The following is a 23,395-nucleotide window of genomic DNA, read 5'->3' as shown; positions in this document are numbered from 1 at the left end:
TGAACCAAACTATGGCCACCCAGCAACCAACTGAGCTGTGAGGTAGTTTGGCACCAGATTAGACAGACGGGATTATGTTTTCAGTTTAATGGAGATGCTGATGTACTTATTTCTATGTGAATAATGAATGTTTGGAAACGCTTTGAGCACTGCAAATTGTAAGGACAGTGTATTTTACTGTGCTCAGAAAGCCAGTGGCAGTAGTTTCCCAGAATTGTTTGGACTGTAGCAATAGAGATTTATAATTCATAACAAAGAAGAAATGTCTTTCATTGAAGCAAGAAGACACAGCAGTGTAAAAGAGTTGACGTTACTCTTCCTCTATTCTTATGAAATACAGTCATGCAACAGTGAGGATATTTTTTTTTCTGAGCAGACAAACAGCTACATTGGGATTTAGCCCGTATTTGTGTAGGTTTTCAAAACAGATTTCTTTTTTAAATCCCATTTTTTAGGACCATTTAAGCACTTTGCAATCTGGAATAGCATATCTAGAGTGCCTGAACACACAGAACTCCTTTGCTGCCCAAAAGCTGGAGTGGAAAGCAATCCTACACGCTTGGTGCAAAACAATGAACTTCCAGGAAACTCAAAAAATTGGATTCATGGGGTTTCAAGATCTGCTTAAGGAATCAGTGAGCAGCACTCAGGAGTGGTTAACAACAAGCAGTATTACGTGGCACCTACTAACATGGGATAATCCAGGAATGAAAGAGTGAGGGATAAAGGAACGTCGCCCTAGGATGGTGAGACACACAGAAATCAAGGCTTGAGAATCTGAAAGCAGCAGATTAGCCCAGCCATCACTGTCATGGTACAAAGGAGGCAGCAGGGATGGAGCAGAAAAGGATGTTTCAGTTTTCACTGTGATGGAATGCATCCTTTGGTCCTGCCAACACAGCATCCCATCAGTACTGGCACTGGGAAATCCTCTGGCATGGGGGCAAACGTGGCTTTGCCAATTGCAGACACAAGGGGAGGTGGGGAGCTCCCTGAAAAAAGCTGTGGAGCTGAGGATTCACAGAATTATAGCACCAAATGAATATTAGCTTCAGTTTCTTTCTTATCTCCAGTGTCCCAACCAGGCACCTTCCATAGTGAGCTGAGCAGCACACTGAGGACTGGGTTTTGAAAGTAAGGGTGTAGTGGAAATGCTAACTCACAGTTTGAAGCAGTGATTGAGCACCTGGTGGGAAGGCAGGGCCAGCCCAGGGGAGCTCAGGTGTGTGCAGTGTGCCTGAGTGATGGAAGGGCAGGGGCCAGGATCCACCCCTTCCCAGCCCTCATTTAAGAGCTGGCAGTGGAGGTGAGGGCATCTTGTTGGAGATTTCTGTGATCCTGAGACCTTCTGAAAGTAAGTGAGTTCTTTCCTTTATTTCTGTAGCTGTTGCATTTGAGCACATTCTCAGCAGCTGCAGCCTGGGACTTTGCTGCTATGCTGTCACTGCTGTGTTTCCTTAGTATTACAGAATGGCTCAAGCTTAACTAGAGAGAAAGCTTCCAGGTGATTTCTTTAAGGTCAGCTGCAGGCACTCAGTTGATTACCAGTGCTACTGAGCTTTCAGTTTGAATCTTCAGCTCTGGATTTACTGTCCCATCACTCCACACCCAGCACTGAATGCAGTGGAGCATCATCTGCTCCCCCTGCTATGTTCTGTCCCAACAGGACTCATCCCTACATCTGTGCACGAATCTCCAGTGCTGCAATAACATTCAAGGAGGGTAGCAGTGGGATGTGTCCCAGACAGGAAAAATCACATCTGGGAATAATTGGAACCATCTGAAACGATGGGTTTGCACTGGGATCTTGCTCTTGCTGTGCCTGTGATGGGTCCTAGTGTCCCAAAAAGCCCTCTGCAAAGCAGATCAGGCAGCTGTGCACAGCCCAGGGTTTATTCCCACCTTGAGTATTTCCTCTGTTTGCTTTTCTGACCAAGCCCTGGATTTGCCCATTGCTATGCAGCACATGCTTCCATTCCACTGCTGTGGGGCTTTTCCTCTCCTGCCCCAAAATGATGCACTGAGCCACGCACCCCACACTCCTCCCTAAATACCCCTGGTTTATATTTACTCCACAAAACGCTTTGGGATCACTTTGGGAAGGAAGATGTCCCTACAGCATAAGATGACACCTATCCTCGTGTGCTTATTTCCACGAGTTGCCATTCCTATGAATTGCAGCCCAGCAACTTGCTATTCCAGTCCCATGAAATAGGAGCATTGCAGGGGTGTGGAAGGGGCCCTGAGCACAGCAGGAAGAGAGCAGTGAAAGTTCCCCATGGACCCCAGCCAAATGGTTCCCATCCTTGTAATACTGTGACCAGAATGATGGCCTCAGTGAAATGCAGCCCTTGGCCAAGTGTGCTTTTATTGCAGGGCTGCTGTCCCAGACTGTCTCACTTGCTCTTCTGTGACCTATTGCATCATGTGTCAAATAGACATGATTCTTGGCATGGGATGCACCAGGAGGATCAGATCAGCCTGCTCCTGGAGCTCAGCCTTATGGTCAGTGCTAATAATTTAGCAACATCTTTGTTGAGAGGAGAAGACCATGATCTCTCAGTTGTTTGGGATCCAAACGTAACCAGTGATAGCCATGTAACAGTTTTCCTGGAGCATCACCTACTAAGACTATACCCATTTTTTTCCCCCTGCTTTTTGTGTTTAATGCTATATTTTTCTTAATGATTGTTTTTCCTTGATGTTCAAACAGCACTTGGAATCCTAGACAGTGTGGAAAGCCCATGTCTGGTTGAGTTGCTTCAAAGCACATCTTTACATGGGATGCAGGAGAGACCCCTGGTACTTCCCAGCAGCTGGGCTGGGCTGGAATCCTCCTTTCCTGGAGATCAATGATCCAAATCACAGCTGCCACATCAGCCTTTCCCCAGCTGCATTTCACTGTGCCCATCAGGTTGGTGTGGTTGGACAGTCTGAGGACTGGATCCCGAAAAGGATATGGATTTGGCCTGTCCCAAAATGTACAGGATAGAGTCACATCTCCCATAATTTCTGGGGTCTGCAGCAACAGTAGGTTCCTGGCACCCTCTAATGGAAAAGACAAGTCACTGACTTGCTGTTCTGCCAGCCTGCCTTTCTATTTTTAATTTAATATCCCAGTAATCGCTCCCAGCTGGGCAAGATACAGCTCACACCAGTGCAGACCCACAGCATGAGCTGAGCAAATGTCAGGGCTGTGCAGGGAAGGAGTGACAGCCCCGAGCCCAGAATTGCTGCTTTACTTATGGAAATGAGAGGCAAGAGCTAATCAGTTCTGACATTTGTGCCTTGGTTGTGAATTTAAGACAGGTTGTGAATTTAAGACACGTGCTGTTGGGCTAGCAGTGCTATAAGGCTGGTCCTTCCCTTAGTGGCATTTTGGGGGTTATTTTTCTAAGCTTGGCAGCTGAATCTTTGCTAGTGGGCTCTGGAGCTGAACAGAATTACTGCTTGGATCATATGTTGCTTATTTTATTTATTTTTTTTGAAAAAGCTCTGTGCTTTGTGACACAGGTAGCTGAAGTCCCATATGCAGCCCTTTGGCAGAAGTCTTGCTGGCCATTTAGAGGCGTGGAAAAGGCCACGTAGGTGGTATTCCTGCATCCTCAGTGGAAGAACTTTGGGGTTTGGGGATCAGGATTTTGGCTACAGGGCTTTCCAAGTTGGGCCCTGTAGGGACAGCAGTTCCTAGGGGTCTGTCCCACGTGCTGCCCTGACACAGACACTGCCTTGCTAGGGGAGGATGCAAGCTGTAGGTGGGACCTGACACATCCATGCCAGTCCCAAAGCTCTGGGTTTGCTTCTGCCCGTGAACTGAGCAAAGGTGGTGTTTCTCTTTGGGAAAAAGCTCTTGGAAAGCAATGACAGCAGAAGAAAACAGCAAAGCGCCCTGAGTTTGGCCGAGGTGCCATTGCTGACAGAACAAAACTGGGGCTGCCAAGTGCCAGGAACCCACGGAGGACTGCTGTCCCTTGGGATTGCTGAGCACAGGGGATGCGTTTTGTTGGGAAGTTTAAGGCAGAGCTCTGGAAGCAAAGGCTGCTGCCGGAATTGGGCAGATTGCTTCTAAAATCCCGTTCAAATTCTTTTACTTTTAGACTCAGGGTTTCCACAGCAACAAGACACACAGCTCTCTGCGGAGTTTGGGGCTATAAATAAACCTTGGATCTATAGTTGTGATATTAGCTATGAGGGCTTTGAGGAATCGCATGTGGTGACGAAGTGAAAGGCTCGGTGTTGAAAGGAAATGTGTATAATGAGGAAATGATGGTTCCCAGCTCGGTTTGGACTGTGGCTTTCCTTTGTTGGAAGCCACCAAGCGCAGCACCTGGTAAGGTCCTGCCTTATCAGGGTGGCATTGATGTCTGTAGGATGGTTGGAAATGGTGCCCCGCAGTCTCTGCTTGACACAGCCCTGCTTTCCAATGGATTTCTGACAAACAAGAGGTGGCCTTCAGCTGCTGTTTCACAGCCCCAATCCTTCTGGGGAAGCGGTGAAGCACCCAAGGCTGGGGCAGAGCCTCATAACCCCATTCTCATAGCACACTGCTGCCATACAGTGACCCCATGGCTCTGCTGTGTGTGCCATCCTTATTTAGGGAAGGGCTTTATGTGTGCTGACTTGAAGCACAGGTCTCAATCCTAATTGCTTCCCTGGAGTGGGATTGCTGTGGGTCACAGTCAGAAGGCAGGAATTTGGTGTGCAGGACCTAAAGGAGAGCTGCCCTCACCTCTCCACATCATCTCATAAGCAGAGCTGCAGTCCCAGAAGGAAGGGTAAATAGGAGCTGTGTCAGGAGCAGGGAGGAAATTAAATAGCTATCACATGGCATACAAACAAGCTTGTCAGGGAGAGGGAATTGGAGGCTTGGAGCTCGCAGAACAGATTTGTATACAGTAGTGAGGAGGAGGAGATGAGGAAGGAGAAGAAAGGAAACACAAATCAAAGAGTTATTTGGAGTTTCCTCTGTTGCAGACAGAAGGTCCGTGTTATTCAAACAGATGTACTGCGTGTCACCAGTTTTCTTCTGTTTGTTATTTTAAGGATGGTCTTAAGGAGAAAATAAATTCCACTGGAAGGCTCTTTTATACCCATTTTAGGCAGTCTGTGGAGAGAAGCCCAAGGAGTGGGGCTGGGGAGATTCCTCCAGGCTGAGCTGTGCTGCAGCCCCTGCAGTGATGGAACCCACTGGTAGTAGCTGCTGCTGCTGCTCCCCTGGCAGAGAGATGGGAAGATAAGGTCTGTTGGCACAGAGGTGGGCTTTGGTAAAACCCATGTAATGCTGATATGGGGCTGCTGATCTGTCAGCCTCTACTCTGTGCCTGGAAAGATCATGGAGCAGATCCTCCTGGAAGTTCTACATGTGGAAGAGAGGTGGGTGATATGGGATAACCAAGCCATGACCAACCCAGTGTCATTCTACAATGGCTTAACTATGTCAGTGGACAAGGGAAGAGCCACCAATGACGTCTATCTGGACTTTAGTGGGGACAATCCCCCCTAACATCCTTCTCTCCAAATTGGAAAGATATGGATTTGATGGGTAGAATTGTTTGGTGGATGAAGAACTGGTGGTGAGATCATGCCCAGCGAGTGGTGGTCAATGGCTCAATGGAGGTCAAGTAGGTGGGGCTCTGGGCAACTGATGGAGCTGCAGGTGTCTTTGTTCAATGCTGGAGAGTTGGACCAGATGGCTTTTAAAGGCTCCTTCCAAGGCACAAGCTAGGGGTCAGCTGGTGCTTCTCTTTTCCTGTAACTAACCAATCATCACAGGGTGTAAAAGTAGCCCTTCTAATGTAAGACACACAAAAAAAGTTGGAATCAATAAGTAATACTGAAAAACAAGAGGCATTGCAGAGGAAGCAGGCATCATGCCCATTCTCTGAGGGCTCTGTCCCACTCCCACTGAAATCAAAAGGAGTTTTGGAGTTGGCTGCAGTGGGAACAGGATCAGTCCTTAAGGCACTAATTAGTACAGCTGGCTGAATAATGCATAACGAGTAGTTCATTCAGCTAATTTCATCTTTTTTTTTTTTTTTCCTATTCATGAATTGCCCATGAACCAACCCCAATTCTCTCATTCTGGTTGTGGTTCAGAAGTTATTTGTGGGTTTCTTCAGGAAATAACCCCCAGTGTGCCATTGCAGTGCACATCTGTGTGCCAATATTTGATACTTGCACAGAAGTGTTTGAAGGGCAGGTAGCAGGGAGGGCACGTGGCATTTTATCTCACTGAGTTGATAGTTCTGGAGCTAGCAAGTGTAGCATGGGTCCTAAACATGCGAAGAAAAATATATATATTTGTAAGTATTTGTGCATGTTTCTTTCTTCTTTGTGCTTTCTCCTTGAACAGATCGAGCTGGTAAGTGCAGTTCCAACTCAAAGCCAAAAAGGGAGGGATGTGATATGAAAACACCCCAAGGAATGTCACTGGAATATTCAAGTAAACACTTCCAGACTTTATTTTCCAGATGTGGCTGCAGCAAAGACCAAATTAATGCTGTAGAACGGCTGATTCCAGCATCAGATGTGGGACACCAAGTGCACCCTGAGAGCTGTGCACCCATCCTGGGCTGCTGGGAGGGCAACCGGGGGGGGGGGGGGTTGGATCCGTGGCAAGGAGCTGTGCCAGCTCTAGGACAAGGAAAAATGGAATCACCCAAATGAGACTTTGGGGTGGGGGAGGAGATGAAAGGGAGTGAAAGGGGAACAGCAGGGCTGTGATTGGGATGGTGGGAAGGGGGAGGCAGGGAAAACCAAGGATGTTTATTTTGCAGCGGTTTCAGGGATGAATGCAAGGAGGAAGGAAGCCGGGGGCAGCGTTTTGGCAGCCTTGGGCTGTGGGTTTTCATGCTGAGACAAACCCTGTGGGGAACCAGGCGAAGCCAGAAGGCTCTGAGCATCTCCCGGGGCCGAGCAACCGCAACCCAGGGGCAGCTTTATCTGGGGGGTGTGCAGCCTTATCGGTGATGCCTCCAGCAGGAAAAGCACCCCGACAAACCCCGATGTCGGGTTGTGTGTGCCCGGCAGAGGGCAGTGCCACCCACCCGGCACATCGCTGCCATCTGCAGCCGCCTCCGAGCCCCATCCCAGCCGCACACGCTCCTTTTATGATGTGAAAGACAAGGGATGCTGCCGGCCCGACATCTGGCTGCTTCTTCTTTTTTTTTTTTTTTCCCATTACTTTTTCTCACGTGATGTTTTTCTACGCTCTTCAAAGCCGGGGTTTGTTTGTTTTTTCAAAAGCAAGAGTTCCAATCCCAGCATCTGTGAGAAACCTTACAGGAAATAACCTGTGTGCACAGAAGTACTCGAATGCTCATGCTGTGGCAATATTTATCTTTCCCCACTGTATAATCACATAGATGGCACGCAAGCCCATTGTTTGTTGTGTCCTGACAGCAAAGATCAGAAAACTGCAGCCCTGTGGGGTTGGGAGAATGGGAAAAGTGGACATTGGGCTGGTCAGAAGTGAGCGGTTTTGCTTTTGGGAATGGGGAGTGAGCTTTTGGAAGAGGACAGCCAGGAGGGGACTGCACTGAGCCATGCCTAGGATGCCCAGAAGTGCCAAATGGGTAAATAATTCTGCCTGCTTAATGACAGATGTTGAAGAGCTTCTGAAAAGAAGCAGAGAACTATGGAGAGCTCTGGGAAGAACCCCTATGAGGAGACTTGCAGGCTGGAAGATCTGGGCACAAGGTAGAGCTGGGCAATTCAACAGGCCTTTAGCCAGCAGCTTACATGGAATTCTCCTTCTCGTTTCGACAGGTAGAGATTCTCATCTCCTTTTCACCCCGTGGATGGATTATATTCCGAAACAGCTCCTCTTCCGTAGCACCCAGTTACCCACTTCACACAAACCAATTTTCATACGCCTTTCGACATCCCAGCAACGTTGTGTTGAGTCCAACGCACACAAAGATGAAATTATAGAGGGGGATGTGGCTGAGGTTGCTTTGTTGCCCTGCTTAAGGGAGAAGAAGCACTTCAGCTCTGCTCCTTGTGATGCAGCATCAAGGCAATGTGAGAACAACAGCCCAGACCTTTCAGCTGATGAGTGAGAACTGAAGTGGATGTGTCCAGCATTGGAAATAAAAAAATGGGTCAGCACGTTCAGTAACAGCTTCTCCATGTGCTGAAAGTATGAGAAGAGGAAAATAACTGCACTCTCAGTTAGTATTTACCGCTTATTCCAGCAAGGAACGTTCCTCAGCTGTTCATCTCAAGTGTGCAGAAGGGGAATTTATACAAAGAGAGACGATGGAGGGATGGTTTTGGTGTCCAAAAAGCTGCTCTCCTTCAGGCACGTGGCTGCACCCCAGCACGACCTTCACTCCTGGAGCAAGGAGTAACACGAGCTGCCACAAAGCTGATTTATTTTGCTGAGGGTGGTTCCTGGCTTTGGTTTGCAGAGCTGTTTCTGATCAAAGGCCCCCAGTTCACACGCTGCACTTCGGGTTGGAGACTGCCTTGCTCAGCACGGTGCTTTCAGCACGGATTAATGCTGAGTTAAAGACACCAAAGCAGGCAACGAAGCCAGCAGAACTTGGTGTCTTCCTGCAGGCTGCCTGGCCCCCAACTCAGCGCAATGTAAGCCTCTCCTAAGGGGCTGAGAGAGCTTCCTCTGCATCTCCCTTCCTCCAATGGACAATACTGGGCATGGCAGGAAAAGGAAGTCCATCTGGTTTCCATTGCACGATGGATTGCTTGCGAGCAAAGCACGCTCAGAGGCTTTGGGCTTCTCAAGGACCCTCTCACAGCGGGAGCCGCACGGAAACGGAGTTGTGCAGCTGCACGATGTGGGACATTATGCAACCCCAGTGAGCCTCTGCCGGCTGCTCGCCCTTGCGTTTCAACGGGACCTCAACGAACGCAGTTCGATAGGCTGCGATATTCCAGAGGGAAACGAAAAAAGGGATAGACGAGCAGTATTTGGAATTTTTGACAACCCGAAGTCAACTGCCAAAGCGACTCCGGTTGCAGACAACCCCGTCGCCACCACCACGGCCCCTCAGGGCGGACAAAACCCCCCCAACCTGCCCGCCCGCCCGCGGCCCCACACAAAAGCCGCCCGCTCCCGCCCCTCCCCTTTTCAATCAGCGGAAGGGGGCGGGGCTAAGCGGGCGGTTAACGGTACCGATTGACACAGGGAGGGAGGCGGGTGCAGCGCGCCAACGGCCAATCACCAGCCGCGAGTAGCCGGCCGGGCCAATGGGCAGGGCGGTGGGCGGGGCCTCGCCGCGGGGTCAGGCCGGGAGTGGAGGCGCTCGGTCGCTCCTTCTTTTCTCTCTCTCCCCCTCCCCGCTCCGTGCCGGCTGGGACGCCTCACCGCGGGATCCCTCCGCCGCGGGCCGTCCGCCTCCGCGCCGCCTTCGACGAGGGATTCTTTCCCTCGGCTGCGTACGTCGGAACCGCTCCGGAGGAGGCCCGGCGCTCCGGGACGGAGGATGGAACGGCTGAAAGAAAGAGCCGACCCGTGAGGGAGCGCCCAGGCCTGCTCGGGGCCTGCCGGGCGGGGACCCCGCGGCCAGGCCGCGCCTCAGCGCTCGGGCCTGCGCCCCCGGCGGCCGCCCTCGGGGGGCCTCGGCCGGGCCCTGCCCGCCGCGGGGGGCTGCTCCGTAACGCCGGTTCCCCTCGGCCCCCGGGGGAGCGGCCGGCAGCGCGGAGGGGGCGGTGCGAGGGGTGCCCAGGCGCGTTCCCTGAGGGCCGGGGGTCGGCGGAGCACCATGGTGGAGAAGCGCTGCCCGCGGTTGCAGCGGGACGGGGTGTACCGGTGGTTTTCGGAACTGCCCTCGCCTCAGAGAGTGGAGTTTTTGTGCGGCCTGCTGGATCTGTGCATCCCGCTGGAGCTGCGTTTCCTGGGAGCCTGTTTGGAAGATCTGGCTCGGAAGGATTATCATTCGTTGAGAGATTCCGAAATCAAAGCCAACAACCCCGCCGATCTGGGCAGCCTCACCAACCTGACGGACGAGGTGGTGCGCAGCAAACTGCTGGTTTCTCTCGCCTTGCTGGGTTCTGCTCACCGCGAGGCCGCCGGGGTCCTTTTCCGGACCCTCACCCACATCGATTCCGTCATCAACAACTACGGGCTGCAGCTCAACGAGGGCCGCACCGGGGATGAATTCCTGTTGCTTTTCACCATGGCGTCCAACCACCCCGCTTTCAGCTTCCACCAGAAGCAGGTGTTGAGGCAGGAGCTCACCCAGATCCAGAACATCATGGCCAGCACCAGCAAGAATCCCAGCAGCTCTGCTCTCAACTCCATGGCGACTTATCCGGGCTGCCATAAGGTGGGTCACTGCGGGGCACCGTGCTGTGACTTTCAGCCTAGGATCGTTGAATGGCTTAGCTTGGGAGGGAGCTTAAAGATCATTGAGCTCCAACCTCCTGCCGTGGGTTGGCTGCCACCCACCAGATCAGGCTGTCCAGATCCACGTCCACCCTGTCCTTGGGCACCTCCAGGGATGAGGCACCCCCAAGTTGTCTGGACAGCCTGTTTGAGTTCCTCACCACTCTCTGAGTAACCCGTATTTCCCCCTTTTTAGTTTAGAGCTATTCAATAATATTGGGCTCTATAGATCAATATGCCCTCAGGTAGAGCAGTAGTGTTTACAGAATGGCCTGGGTTGGAAGGGTCCTCAAGGATCACGAATCTCCAACCCCTTGCCACATGCAGGGCCACCAACCTCCACATTTAATACTAGACCAGGCTGCCCCATCCAATCTGGCCTCATCCAGTCTGGCTTTGAACACCTCCAGGGATGGACGGGGCATCCACAACCTCACTGGGCAGCCTTTTCCACCACCTCACCACTCTCTCTATTCCCACTTGTTCTATCACTATTAGACTGTGCAAAAAGTTGCTCCTCCACCTGTTTACAAGCTTCCTTCCAGAACCTCTCTTCTTTCAACCCCTTCTTTCTCTTACTGCAGGTTTTCTAGAAGTAAATGGCAGCCTGCGGGCTTGACAGGTCATTTCCCTGGTTGATGCTTGGGGTGAAAAGAGGGGGTGTAAGGAGCTCTTGTCTCACTCCATGAGAAGGAGTTCACAAGCTGATGAAGAGGCATCAATGTGAACTTCAGCTGGTTGTTCCTGGGAGTGCTTCTGCTTCCCTGCTTCTGCCTGGTGCGTGGAAGCCCTGTGATTTTGTAGGGGGAGTGTGTGTTGTATCTTTAGATGTGGGGACAAACATCTGTCTGAAAGTGTTTTCCTGGAAGACAATGGAAGCAGCTTGGGGAGTAGCTGCTCAGTGGCAAAGGCATTGTGGTGAGTTTGGGTTTGGGGCAGGCAAACGTTTGGAGTTGCTGATGTTAAAGAGATGTGGTTGTGCATCACCCTGAACCACCTGGGTGTTGATCCTGGTGTCAGAGGTTCACCATCATTAACTTTCTTTGCAGCTTGGCAGCAATTAAGCTAGGCAGTATCGTTTGAAAGCGTGCTGCTGGTAACGAGATCTATCAGTGAGCAGCAAAGTGCTCCCAGCTGCCTCCAGCTCGGGAGTCAGGCTGCCCCATTGACTGCCTGTAACCTGCTTGGAAGTTCAACCCGAGTAGCAGGGAAGTGGGTGTGTGAGCAGTTAACAGCCTGCAGCTCCCGAGGCTGCACTGACTCAGCCAGCAAATAACCACCTTACCTTTCTGCTGGGAGAGACTGTGTATACCTGAGGGCTACAGAAATCTCTGCATTGGAATAGTATCCGGAATAAAGCTGTTGCTGAGGGCTCAGCACGGATTCCATTGAAGTTAAGCACTGAATCTCAAATCTGAGACAGAAGTGTGTGCTTACTCTTCTGCTGAATGCAAATTGCTTTCTAATTTTGTGTTGGTTTTGGATACTGCTGCTTTTTTTTTTTTTTTTTTCAACTTCTGTTGAGAGTTCTGAAACTGATTTTTCTTTATCTTCCCTTTCTGTGTCTAAACAGTGCTTATCCCTGATGTTTTATTTGAGGGGGAAGGAGCAGAGTAAGGCATTGCCTCTATTAACTTTGAACCTGTATGTGAATAAAACAGACGTGGAAAGAATATTTCACATAGAAGGGTATAATAGAAACCAGGATGAGCTTCCTGACAGACACTGAGCTACTCACACCTTCCCTTATTCAAAAGATGTGTGGACCCTGAGATTGAAAGATTGCAAATCAACCACGAGTTTTCCCAAAACAAGACGAGCAAAAAAGGATGTAATTACATAGGCAGGGATGTTTTTCTCAGTCTGTGCCTTCAGAGCTTCAGGAATAGTGCAGATTTCACATAGGTGAAAAGCTCCACTGCTATTTAAGTCGATTTAAGATGGACGGAGGATCCATCCCCATTCTTCCTGCCAGCACTGAGGTGCTGTCACTTCTGCAGTCTCTGAAATGCGTGTTTTGCTTGAACAGACACAGATTTCCTTTTTTAAGATCCTTGTGCTCTTTGGATGTTGATAGCTCGGTCATTTTGCTACTTTTAGAGTGAGTAGTTGGCTTAGAACAACAGTTGGATGAAGTAAGTGGAAAAAAAATGCCTTTCTCCATTCAGCCCCGTTTAAATATGCACAAATAAATTCCAGCACTGCAGACTTGAATCTTGTGATGTTACCAAGCTATGTTGTGACAATACTTGTGTTGTAACATCACCTAGGAAAAAAAAAAACCAACAAGAGAAAGTGAGCTGCCCTGGGCTGCTGCTGCTCATCCTCTTCAGACCTGGAGGAGAATTCCTTCCCCAGAGCCAGCACTTCTCATCACTGCTGCTTTACTACAGCCCGAGTGACACTAAGCTGGTGCTTGGAGACAGTGCTGTGTGATTACCTTTCTCTGTGCAGTGAGAGGTCTGCTCAGATCCCTGATGATCTGCACACCACTTTTTCAGGGAGATGTAAGAAGGAAGGTTAGGCTGTTGGACAGCACTTTTTGCAGTCGGTTCTATTGAAATATGGCCCAGCTTGATACCAACTACAACCATTTTTCCAAAGGCTTGGAACTTGCAATCCATTTCCCATTTCTTTCCCATCTCTTTCAACTCTCACAGTGAAACAGCTCCGAAAAGGTTGCATGCAATACGGTCAATGGTGTGAACAGATGATAGAAAATTACAGTAGAAATCATGATTCTTGGAGTAGCTTTGGGGTGGGTAATCCCATGTAAGCCTGGCTAGCCATGCAGGTCACTGCTTTTGTAGTTGCTGCAGTTGCTGACTGCAAGGAGACACAGAACAGCTGCTGATAACTTTTTGCTTTGAGTTTTGTGCTTCAGGATTACTGGTTTATATCCATCTTAACAAGATGCAGAGGAGAATCATAGACTCATAGAATGGCCTGGGTTGAAAAGGACCTCAAAGACCATCTAGTTTCAACCCCCCTGCCATGGGCAGGGTCTCCAATCACCAGACCAGGCTGCCCAGAGCCACATCCAGCCTGAGAAGGTGGCTGTGGCTGGCTCTAAGTAGGTCAGTAATTATCAGATATGTTGTTTCTGATTGATAATACAAAGTGAACGTTGAGTTTTCTTGCCCTCAGTAGGGAAGACTGTCCTCCTCTGTGGAGCAGGCTGTAGTTTTAGTCTGTAAGTAATTTCTGCTGTCCTGCTTTCTCTGCTGCTTTGGTGCAGTGTTAATGCTTGCAGGACTTGAAGTGTGGGTTCTACAAACTTCTTGTTTGTAGGCGTGCAATCAAAGGTTGGGTGGTTTTTAGAAGTTGAAGCAGCATAAATTGTCTTCAGCTGAAGCCCAGGCATCTACTTAGAGCCTTGCCTTTTAAAATTTCTGTTCCTGCAGGGCTTGTATTTTTAGATGAAAGTGATGCACCAGAGTTTTCAGGCCGTTTCTGTACCTTAGGCTGTCTTTATCCTGCTGTCTTTTTTTACCTTTGCCATGAAGGAAGCAGGATGGTACCTGAAGGCTCCTTGCTGTGCTGAGAACTGAGGCTGTGGCTGTCCTCGTAGCACAGCAGCTAGAAGCATCAGGACACAGCAAAACCATGGCTGAATGTGTGACTCCCAGGGAAAAAAAGCATCTCAAAGCTGTCTCCAGGTGCCATGCAGATGTCTAATCGGTGTAACTTGCATCAATGAACACCACTTCTTAACTGCAGGTGAAAATGGAGTGCTTTTCATTCATTCTTGATTGTTTTGGGGGAGCTTTAGGGATGCTGTCCTTACAGAACCCTTTATACTTATGTCTTGTACATAATGAATATAGGGGCTTACTCAGACACCAGAACTTGTCTAGGTGTAATGTCAGTCACTGCACAGACTAATGTTTTCTACGAAGTCTTATATCATAAGCACTGAGAATGTGACTCCTAGAACAAGAAGGGAAGTTGCGTGTGCTTCTGCCACCTTGTATTTCTGAAAGTTGCTTAATTAACTCACTAAGATCATTCTGTGAAACAAGGGAAGTAAGTTGATGCTTTGGCTGCTTAGCACCTACTCTGCCTGCTGGCTGTGATGAGAGCTCTCCAGGGCAGCAATCTGGCTGGGACTTCAGCTGCAGAAGCAGGGTCAGAAATAGGTCTGAGCACTGGTTGTTTGCAGCTGAATGGAAATCAGTTGGTGACAGTGCAATTCTGTGGCTGTTCCAGGTTGATAGCTTGTGAATGGGGAAAGAGCTGCTGCCCAGTCAGCTTCCAAATACAGCACCAATATCTATTTCTAGTTTATAGCATAAGGTGCTATTTTTCAGCTGTGCTAATTCCATAGGCTTAGCTAAAACTTAGAAATAACTGAAGGCTACTGGAATTGTGTAGAGCTGATATTCTGAGAGGTCTCCTTCAGTACCTTCTGTCTTAGTTTCTGCAGCATTTGCTGCAGGTGATTCAAAGTGCATACCCTGTCTTCAGAAATGTTCCTATTTTATATTCCAGCTGTGGAATGATGAGCTGGAGAAGTCACCTGCTTGGTAGGTTGAAACAGAACCCCAGAGTAAGCAACCTAGCTGTGACCTGTCAAGTGCTGTTAGGGCTTTTGTAGCTTTGTAGAAATAGAAAAGACTGTGGGGAGAACTAAGAATTAACTTCCCATACAGTGTAATAAAAGGTATTTTATAGTTTTAGTAGTTCGTGATGTTAATAGCAATTGCTGGCTAGAATCAGGTGCTTATTTATGGATATCAGTAGATCAGTAATTACTATCTCAGGAATGATCTCATTTCCAAAACCACGCCATGCTGAGCAGTGGGGCAGGGCTTTGGCTCCCAGCTGGGGCTGTGTGCCTCTCCTCTGGGTGCCTGAGGCAGTGTGGCTTGCACACACCTGCTGGAGTTCTGGTTAAGAAGTGTTGAGCTTCCAATTCTGGTGAATTTCTTGCCAGTGCTCTTGTTTGGAAACTTTTGTCCAGCTGTAATCAAATGGTTCAGTCTTGCACCTGTGATGTTCTCAGAAATGAGCTTAAAACACAAAGGAATCCTTGGAAGGCAGTGATTTTATGCAGTAACAGTGTTCATCACCACCAAATTCACTTCTGCATATTGGATGCTGCTACACAATGAACTTGATTTTAAGAACCTAAATCAGTTTGCTCGAAAAATGGGCTGTACCTCCAAACACTGGGGGGAGAGCAGCCAAAAAGACAGTTGTGTTGAACTTGTTTGTTCCACGAGCTGTCTTCCCTTTATTTTTGTGCTGGCTGATTGAAGCTTCATTTTAGGGATGCATTCCACTTTATTTACTCTTTTATCTACCGATGATCTACTAAGCATAAGATATTGAAGACCTCCTCTCTTTTGGAATGGAATGCTTACCACGAGGTGCTGTACATCGTGAGCTGTACCAGGTTTGTGTGCAGAGCCCACTTGAAGAGCAGAGCCAGCAGTAGGTAACCACACCTAACAAGCATTCCAGTGTCTGACTTCAAAGGTACTGAACAGCATCCTTGTTTGGAAGCGTTTAGCCATTTGGTTTAGTGTTGGTGTGTTTGAATTGCTAAAACTGAGATCCTGTCATTCTTCTGTGATTAGGTGCAGGCACTGCTTGCTGGCGGGCTGGAGCACTAATTTCCTCTTTGGTCTTCTCTTAAATATGCAATGGTACAGGAGAGACTGGAGTGCCAATTAACCTTTCCATTAGGGAAATGCTTAGGGTCTCATGGCTTGGATTACGTTAGCAGACTTCAGATCTGGACCTGACCATTCTTTTACCTCCCAAACACATACATGTGGTGGTGGTTTCGTATGCATACAATGGCAATGTAAATACTGTAGCTCTAAAGTCAGTGTAGTGTTCATGTTTTAAAGACAGGTGTTATTAAGGACAGAAGGCTTCTGGAGCAGAGTGGGTCATGTTGTGCTTTGAATGCTTGAGAAGCTGAAGGTCCTCTTCCCTTCTGATGTCTTTGTGGTTGGGTGTATTCCAATACACAAACAAGGACACAGGCCTCAGAGCTGGGATGGAGAGCAGGAATGATCCTAAAGGCTGGTTATAAGGAGCTGTGTTTTGGTATTGAGGGCTTTTTTTGTTTTGGATTATGGGATAAGTGCACATCTTTGCACTAAACGGTCACCAGGTCTTGCAATTGGCATTCATACACAGCACAATGCAATAAAAGCCCCGTTTCTCTGCAGTTGGTGTATATTCCTAGTATTAATGAGGTATCTGAAATTCTTTAGAAGATGTTTAGTGGAACTTAGTACAATCCAGCCTTCTTTGGTCTGTCTGTTCCAGTGAATTAGTGGTGGAGCCTTGTAGCAAGCGGGTGATTATCCTGAAGTATTTAAGTACTGCATGCCTCATTTCATCCCAGTAATGGTCTCACAGGACAAAAGCAACCAATCTATTATCCTGCTTTACTGTGAATTGCCTTCTCACCATCTTCCTACAAGAGTCGCTGTTGAAAAACATGGACGCATCCCACTTGTGTCTGGTGCAGCTTTTTTGATGGGCACTGAGTGTTGGAATTACAGTGAGTTTCTGGCCAGTAGCACCTTCAGCTACATTTAGCTCCAACAAAGCCTCTAGGTGCATTTAAAGTAAGTGTGGAGCAGTGCTGAAGGTTTCAGTGGCTATGAGAGAAGTTGGATGTGTCTGTGGGTGCTCCTTAAGCATTCGGGGGGAAGATCAGTAAAACCTTTAATCTGCCAAAGGAGTAATTTTAGACATTGGGACTTAGAGGTATTTGCATCTGGAAGTGAAAGCAGGCTGGTTCTGAGGCTGTGGTTCTGGTGGTGGCTTGCTGCTGCCCCATCCTGTTCCTTATGGGTTTCCAGTCCTACGAGCTTTTGGGCTTTCCTTTCTTGCTGTTCTTTCTGGTTCAGACTTTACCTATTGAGCAACGTCATGCATCAGCAGGCTGACAAAGGAGTGTTAGCAATGCATTTCTTCTAAAAGATTTGGGAACCTGAGCTAGCTATCTGTTGGCAAATAGCAGCTTATCTGCCTAAGCATGCAGGGGCTGTATCAGTGCCATCAAGCTGCAGCACTTCTGCAAACAGAATTGCACTGTGTTAAAGACCTTGGTGTTAACCTCAAAATAAGCTGCTGTTAATGCTCACTAATATGAAACTGGCAGGAGTGAATGGAGTTGACTGTTTTTTTTTCCCCTGGACTTCAGTGTTTTGATTCCTGAGTGCTCTGTTATGTGTTATCTGCATTGGTCTTAACACAGGTCAGCTTAAAACTATGACAAACCTTTTGGAAAGGGGACTTCTGAAGGCGAGTAATAGCAGAAGTTCTTCTGTTGGGCTTTTCTGCAATATCAGCTCCTTTCAGCTGCAGCCATAGTATCTCACTTAGCTGACTCCATTCTTAGATTGTGCTCACTTTTTTCCTGTGTAATGCATGCCTTAATAGGGATAGAAAACAACATTTTATCCCTCTTGATATATATTTTTTTTGAGAAGTTCTTCCTTTAAATCTTATATCGTTGTTTCCTTGAATTATAGGCCGTGCTACATTTTAGGTAGCAAGCCTGTTGATTTGTTAGCATTGGCTCCATTTCAAGCTAAATCAGCAAATACTTTGTTATTGAGCCATATATTTTCCCTGTTCTGTTTAGTTATTCTTAAGGGAATGCATGATTGTTGTTTTCACTTATAAAAGAAAAATAACAATTCTTACCACATTGTTTGACCTCTATCAGTCCTGTTATTTTTCTGAAAGGCTTTCCTGCATGAAATTGATGCTGTCCCTGGGGAGTGCAGCAAACAGTTCCTGCATCTGGCACCATGGATTTGTCACATTTTGCTCTGCCTTCAGCTGTCCTGCCTGGTGGCAGAGCTGTGCTGGGCAGCAGCTGTTGGAGGAAGCAGCACCTGTTGGGGTGAACTGCTCTTGGTGAGTTTGTGGTGTGCTTCCTGATGGATAAAGTCAAGAAAGCACTGCAAAATCCTAAAAAGAGTAAAATAAAATCTATGCCTGTTGGTACAGCTGATACTGAGAAGGAAATAATTGTGTTCTGCTGAACAAAAAGATGCTTGCTGGCAGTTAAAGAGGGAAAGATGTGATAATGGCTGAAGTTCTGGCAGTAGCTTCATCATGTACCTTGATGCATTTGATGCCTGCAGGCAGCAGCAGGGCTTTTTCTCAGCCAGCTGCAGGGCTGGGGGCTGCAGACTGGTGTCACCCAGGGACCCCTTGGAAAGGATGGAATGGCATTGCTACCACGGAGAACAGGCAAAGGAGAATTCAAGCAGAATCTCAACCCGTCACTAGTTACAGTGAATTTTTTGCTCTTGATTATGGCAACTGCTTTAACTTGGAGGTTCAAGAGACAAGCCTGCTTTTCATTTGGAAGACCCGAAGTGTAGCTGTGAGCCAGCTGCTTTGGTATGGAGGGGAGTGGGCACAAATTTAAAATAAAAGCGATTTAACCATCTCTTCTGCACCCTTGTGTGTGTGCATCTTCTGTGAGCCAGCGCTGGTGTTACACTGCCAGTATCTGAATGCAGCAATGGATGGTGCATCACAGGGCTCTCCTGGTCTCTGGCCCTCAATGGAATGCCTTGCCAAGGATGGAGCGAGGTACAGTGAAGAATCCTTTAGTGTTCTATCTCTCTAGGATTACTACTGTATTTGGTTAGTTTTTTTAGAACTCTTTCTGCTGGTGATCTCAAAAATAACGTTATTTGGAAATCCAGCCCCTCAGTCTCATTCTGTGCCCTCTTAGGCCTTGAATGATCTGTGATTTTTCTTTCTGCGTGCATAAAGCACGCATAAAATGTCACTTCTGCAGCCTGTTGTGATACATAGCCTGGCTGTTTCTGTTGTCTTTGTAAGGTTACCACCTTTGCTGCAGACTCTTACTGCTTCAGAAAGCCAACCTTTGCCAGTTGTTCCTGCAGTTTGCTTCAGCCAAGTCCTCACTGAGAAGCTACAGTTGATCTCTTCCCAGCTTCTCCCCACCCTCCAAGGACAGTATCCTCTGCAGCTCAGAGCTGATGGACTATTGCTCTGGTTTTGCTCAGCCTCAAATAATTTTGGAAAAATACTGCTACATCTTTGGAAATAAAACTGATCCATGAAATGTTTTTCCTTATTCTACTTTTTTGGAACCACATCCGAGCCTTTGCGATATCGGTATGTTTAAGTGAGTGGAAAAACTGATCTGAAGTTTGGGACAAAAGTTTTGAGCAGGCAGAGATTCAGTGGTTCTAACACCAATCAGCTCTCACTAATGAAGAGCCCCATTTGGAAGTCATCAGGGCTCTGTGATTGTTCTGAGCCCATCTGAAGCTGCTTTGCTTTGATGTGTGGCTGAATCAGGTTGCGCATGAGCTCAGGCAGTCAGGACATATGGGCTAGGTTATTCTTTACTGAGCATATAAAAATTAAATCTTTATGGAAGGAGCTGGAGGTTATTTATAAAGAAAATGCAAATTTTAAATTGCACGTCACGCTTAAAGCAGGAATACTGGACAGAAGGGAGTACGAGATAGGAGCTAACACATTGTGATGCAGACTGCTTGCTTGGGGATTTTTTTGAATCCGTGTGCCTGTGCTCTTATTCACTTTCAAGTCTTATTTTTATTTGCTGATCTCAATCTTTGGAACCTGGCTGTTTTGGGTAAGGTGGTTTTGCCCTGAATGTAATGCTGTAGCTTACTGTGTTATTTAGCTGCCCTTGGGAGTCCTTCCCCTGGCAGCAGGCTGCTGGGGTTGCTCAGCCCAGAGCAGCGAGAGCTTAATGAGCTCCAGGAGAGGCACAGCGCGAGGGAAGCTCACTGGGGAAGGCTGCCTTTGGCAGGGGGATCTGAATCATCTCCTCCTTCCTTCAGGCTTAGTTTAATGGCTCGTATTGTCAGTGCGAGAGCTTGACGCTACGTTTTTCTTATTGGTGAAAAGCTGTGCTGGGGAGGGAGAGAAGTAAACTTTTCAATCTGGAAGCAGAGCGCTGGTCTTAGGAGGAAGGCAGGGACTTGCAATCCTGCTTTCTTGTGACATTCCTCTGCCTTTCTGGGTTGGTTTCTTCGCACATGTAAGTTTTTCTGTGTCTGCAGCCATAGCAAGTCTTCCACTTGTGTTACTGCCTTAAAATGTGTCTAAATGTCAGTAGTAGATGGGATCTGCACTAGCTAACTGTACAGAGCTTTGTGCTGGCTTTGACTTGCATTGTCTGGATCTCAGTGCAAGCTGTCCCAGCTCGTGGCACTCTGATGTATGCAGGGTGTGAGGGAGCCTTGCTGCAGGGAGCTGCTCTGTGCTACTGGTTACCCTGAGCTGAGGGAAGCTAATGTTGAGACGAGCGTTTTCTGCTTTGATTCATCAAAGACTAAAATTGATGTTCAGTTCTAATTCCAGCTCTGCCTACTGCAGGGTTTCACGTGAACTCAAGACGTGGAATTGCAATGGAAGTAGTGCATTATTAGGAGTGCTTTTGTTAGCCTTCACTACCTCTTCAAAACACATTTTCCTCTTTGAGATACTTACATCTTTGTGTTCAGTGCTGCTAATGTAACTGTTCGTCCACTTCTGCTTCTCATTACCTACAGAACAAGAGAGTAATTGCCTTGCTTATGAGGCAGGCGTTGACTGTTTTGCCACAAGTAATAGATGTTTTTGTTTTGCTACGTAATTGTGAATGGTCCTGTGGACAGCAACTGAAGTGGGCAGTGTTTGGTTCTGCTTTTTCTAATAATTTATGTTTGCTTCTGTAATTTTAAGTGACGGTGGAAATTGGTTTCTCATGCTAAATGCAATAGAGAAGGTGCACGTTAAGGCATGAAGTTGGTTCTGATGATGATGCAGTCTTTTGCTTGGGCATTCTCAGCATGTTGTTTTTCATTGAAGTGGGCTTCCAAACAGCAGAGAGAATGATTAGTTTTTCCCTAAAGTGGATTTTGTTCCTTGTAGTCCATGTGGAAATACTTGGAAATGCCTTCAAGTCTGCCTCTGCATGGGTAGGTGACATAGCATAAAGTGACTGATGTTTTCCAGGAACCCTTTCTCTCTCTGTGTTCTCTCACTGAAAAGTTAAGGACTGCAGTGTGGAGAGCTTAATATCTCTACGATTGACTGCTGTGTGACTATTCTTTAAAAAAGAATTATACTCTAAGTAGCTTTATAGATTATCTTGGCTAATCTAGATTTATGAATAGCTGCTGACTACAACAACGTCCCTGGGCTGTTGCTTGTGGAATATTGATGGCATTGCTGCTGGGTTTTGGAAGCATCCACCTCCTACCTGCCTTCAAAGCTGGAGCAAGGTGTGGTGTTTGAGCACCCGAGTTTATTACATCAGATTTTTGTGTTTTTCTTTCCAGGTCACTGCAAGGTCCGAGACCCCCATAAACAGTGTCAGTAACAGTTTGGAAAATGTCCTACATACATCAACACATTCCATTGAGGAGTCATTACCCAAGAGGCCTTCAGGGAAACACTCCAAAGGTGTGTCCTTTTCTGCATGCCTACTTCCAGTGGGGGAAAGAACACTTGTATCTCTATGGCAATTGGCATAATTTTAATCCATTGGAGACTGGAGTTGTGCCACTTCAGTTCAGGGTTGGGATGAGCACAGGAAGTCATAGAGGGGCTTTTTTTTTTTTTTTAGGAAGTGTTATTTTATCAGTGAAGCGTGGTCAGCAAGAGATAAATATGGTTATTCTGTTGGGAAGTGAGAATGTTTTCTAGGAATTGAAAGACCCACAGAGCTCTCACTAGATATACTAGTGAGTGAATCTGATACTCCACCTCTCATTCTCATAATAGAGATGATGTAGATTCATCAACTCTATGATCAGAATCATCACAGAGATTCACATCGTTTGAGATTCATATCTTGAATGAAGTATATGGTGACGAGTGTTACTTCACTGAGGAGAACACATCCATAACAAGCAACTGCTGCTTGCTTCCACTTTCATTTCCCGAGAATGCTTAAGAAATAGGTGGAAGAAGAGGGGAGCATGGGAGAAGGAGTTGCAACTTTCTTAGCACTTGAATGCCTTAGCTCCAACCTCAAAACACCAAATATTGCTACAAAACAAGTGTTATTGTATGCTGGCCTGGCTAAAAACTGGGCTTGATGAATTGCACTTAATGTATTCGGTTTGCGCACTCAGGGCTGTGATTATAAGTACTAAAACATCTAGGTTAAAGTGTGACTTGAGAGTATTCTTGTTTAATGCACACAAAAGGCACTGTTAAGTGAGGAAGATCTTTGAACCATGAGCTGCTGTTCACGTAGAACAGCTTTTGTGAACTTTTTATGGGGTCCTTAAATATAGTTTAGTACAGCATAAGTTGAGATCAAGGGTTTCCAAGCAAGTCTTCCACTTTGTGTGGAAGGAAAGGATCTGATGCAGCCTGGCAGTAGTTAACCATCCCCAGGAGCTGTTAGTTTGCCTCCACTGACCCTCCTTTTCTGTGACATACTCAACTATAATCCCAATAGCTGTAAGTAGCAATCATTTTGTACAGCAGAATCGTGCTGTAAGTAGCTGTTTCTCCAGCTGTAAAAGCTATCAGGATAGGAAAAAAATGCAGCACTAAGCAGAAGCATGGCTAGGTTTGTGGCTTTCATCTGATATAAATAGGCCAGGGTTCAATGCTGCTTTCATTTGTACTTGGTGACTGCTGTTCCAGTACCATATATGCCAAGATTAGTCATGGTACAGTGTGAAAATTGTCTTCCTCTGATCTGTTCTTCCTTATAGGATACCTGCTTAGTTTTCAAAGAGAGTAGCTTTTTAATTTAGAGCTTTCTTTGAAAGGTTGGTTGAAAGGAGTCATGGGACAAATACAGTTGTTTTTTTACTAACTGATACTCTGCTTTTTGGTTCACCAGCAGCAAAAATTACACTGAGTTCTCCTTTCTCTGTGATACCCTCTGTGGTAGGGAGTTCTTCCTTCTAAGGTTGAAGTACAATTGGTTATTGGCCAGCCTTGGACCAATACCACACTCTGCATATTTTTGTCTCTCTTAGCAAACACTCCTCTCTTAATTCAGGAAGATATGCTAACTTTTTAATGTAGAGTGCATGAAATTCAGTT

The 23,395-nt window shown here is 47.1% G+C and overlaps 1 protein-coding gene across 1 annotated transcript in view; it reads left to right on the top strand.

The window, feature by feature from the left end:
* The first annotated feature begins 8,468 nt into the window (after positions 1-8,468).
* ZCCHC14 (zinc finger CCHC-type containing 14) overlaps positions 8,469-23,395 on the top strand; it is a 45,857-nt gene continuing 30,930 nt past the window's right edge. The window contains exons 1-2 of the mRNA XM_031615387.2: positions 8,469-10,289; positions 21,667-21,790. Coding sequence (XP_031471247.2) covers positions 9,726-10,289; positions 21,667-21,790 — 688 coding nt within the window. The 5' untranslated portion in view covers positions 8,469-9,725. The remainder of the gene's footprint in view (positions 10,290-21,666; positions 21,791-23,395) is intronic.

This window comes from Phasianus colchicus, chromosome 13 (genome assembly GCF_987193195.1).
Source record: "Phasianus colchicus chromosome 13, bPhaCol1.hap1.1, whole genome shotgun sequence".
NCBI classification, from domain to species: domain Eukaryota; kingdom Metazoa; phylum Chordata; class Aves; order Galliformes; family Phasianidae; genus Phasianus; species Phasianus colchicus.
This window is presented reverse-complemented; position numbering and strand designations above follow the sequence as displayed.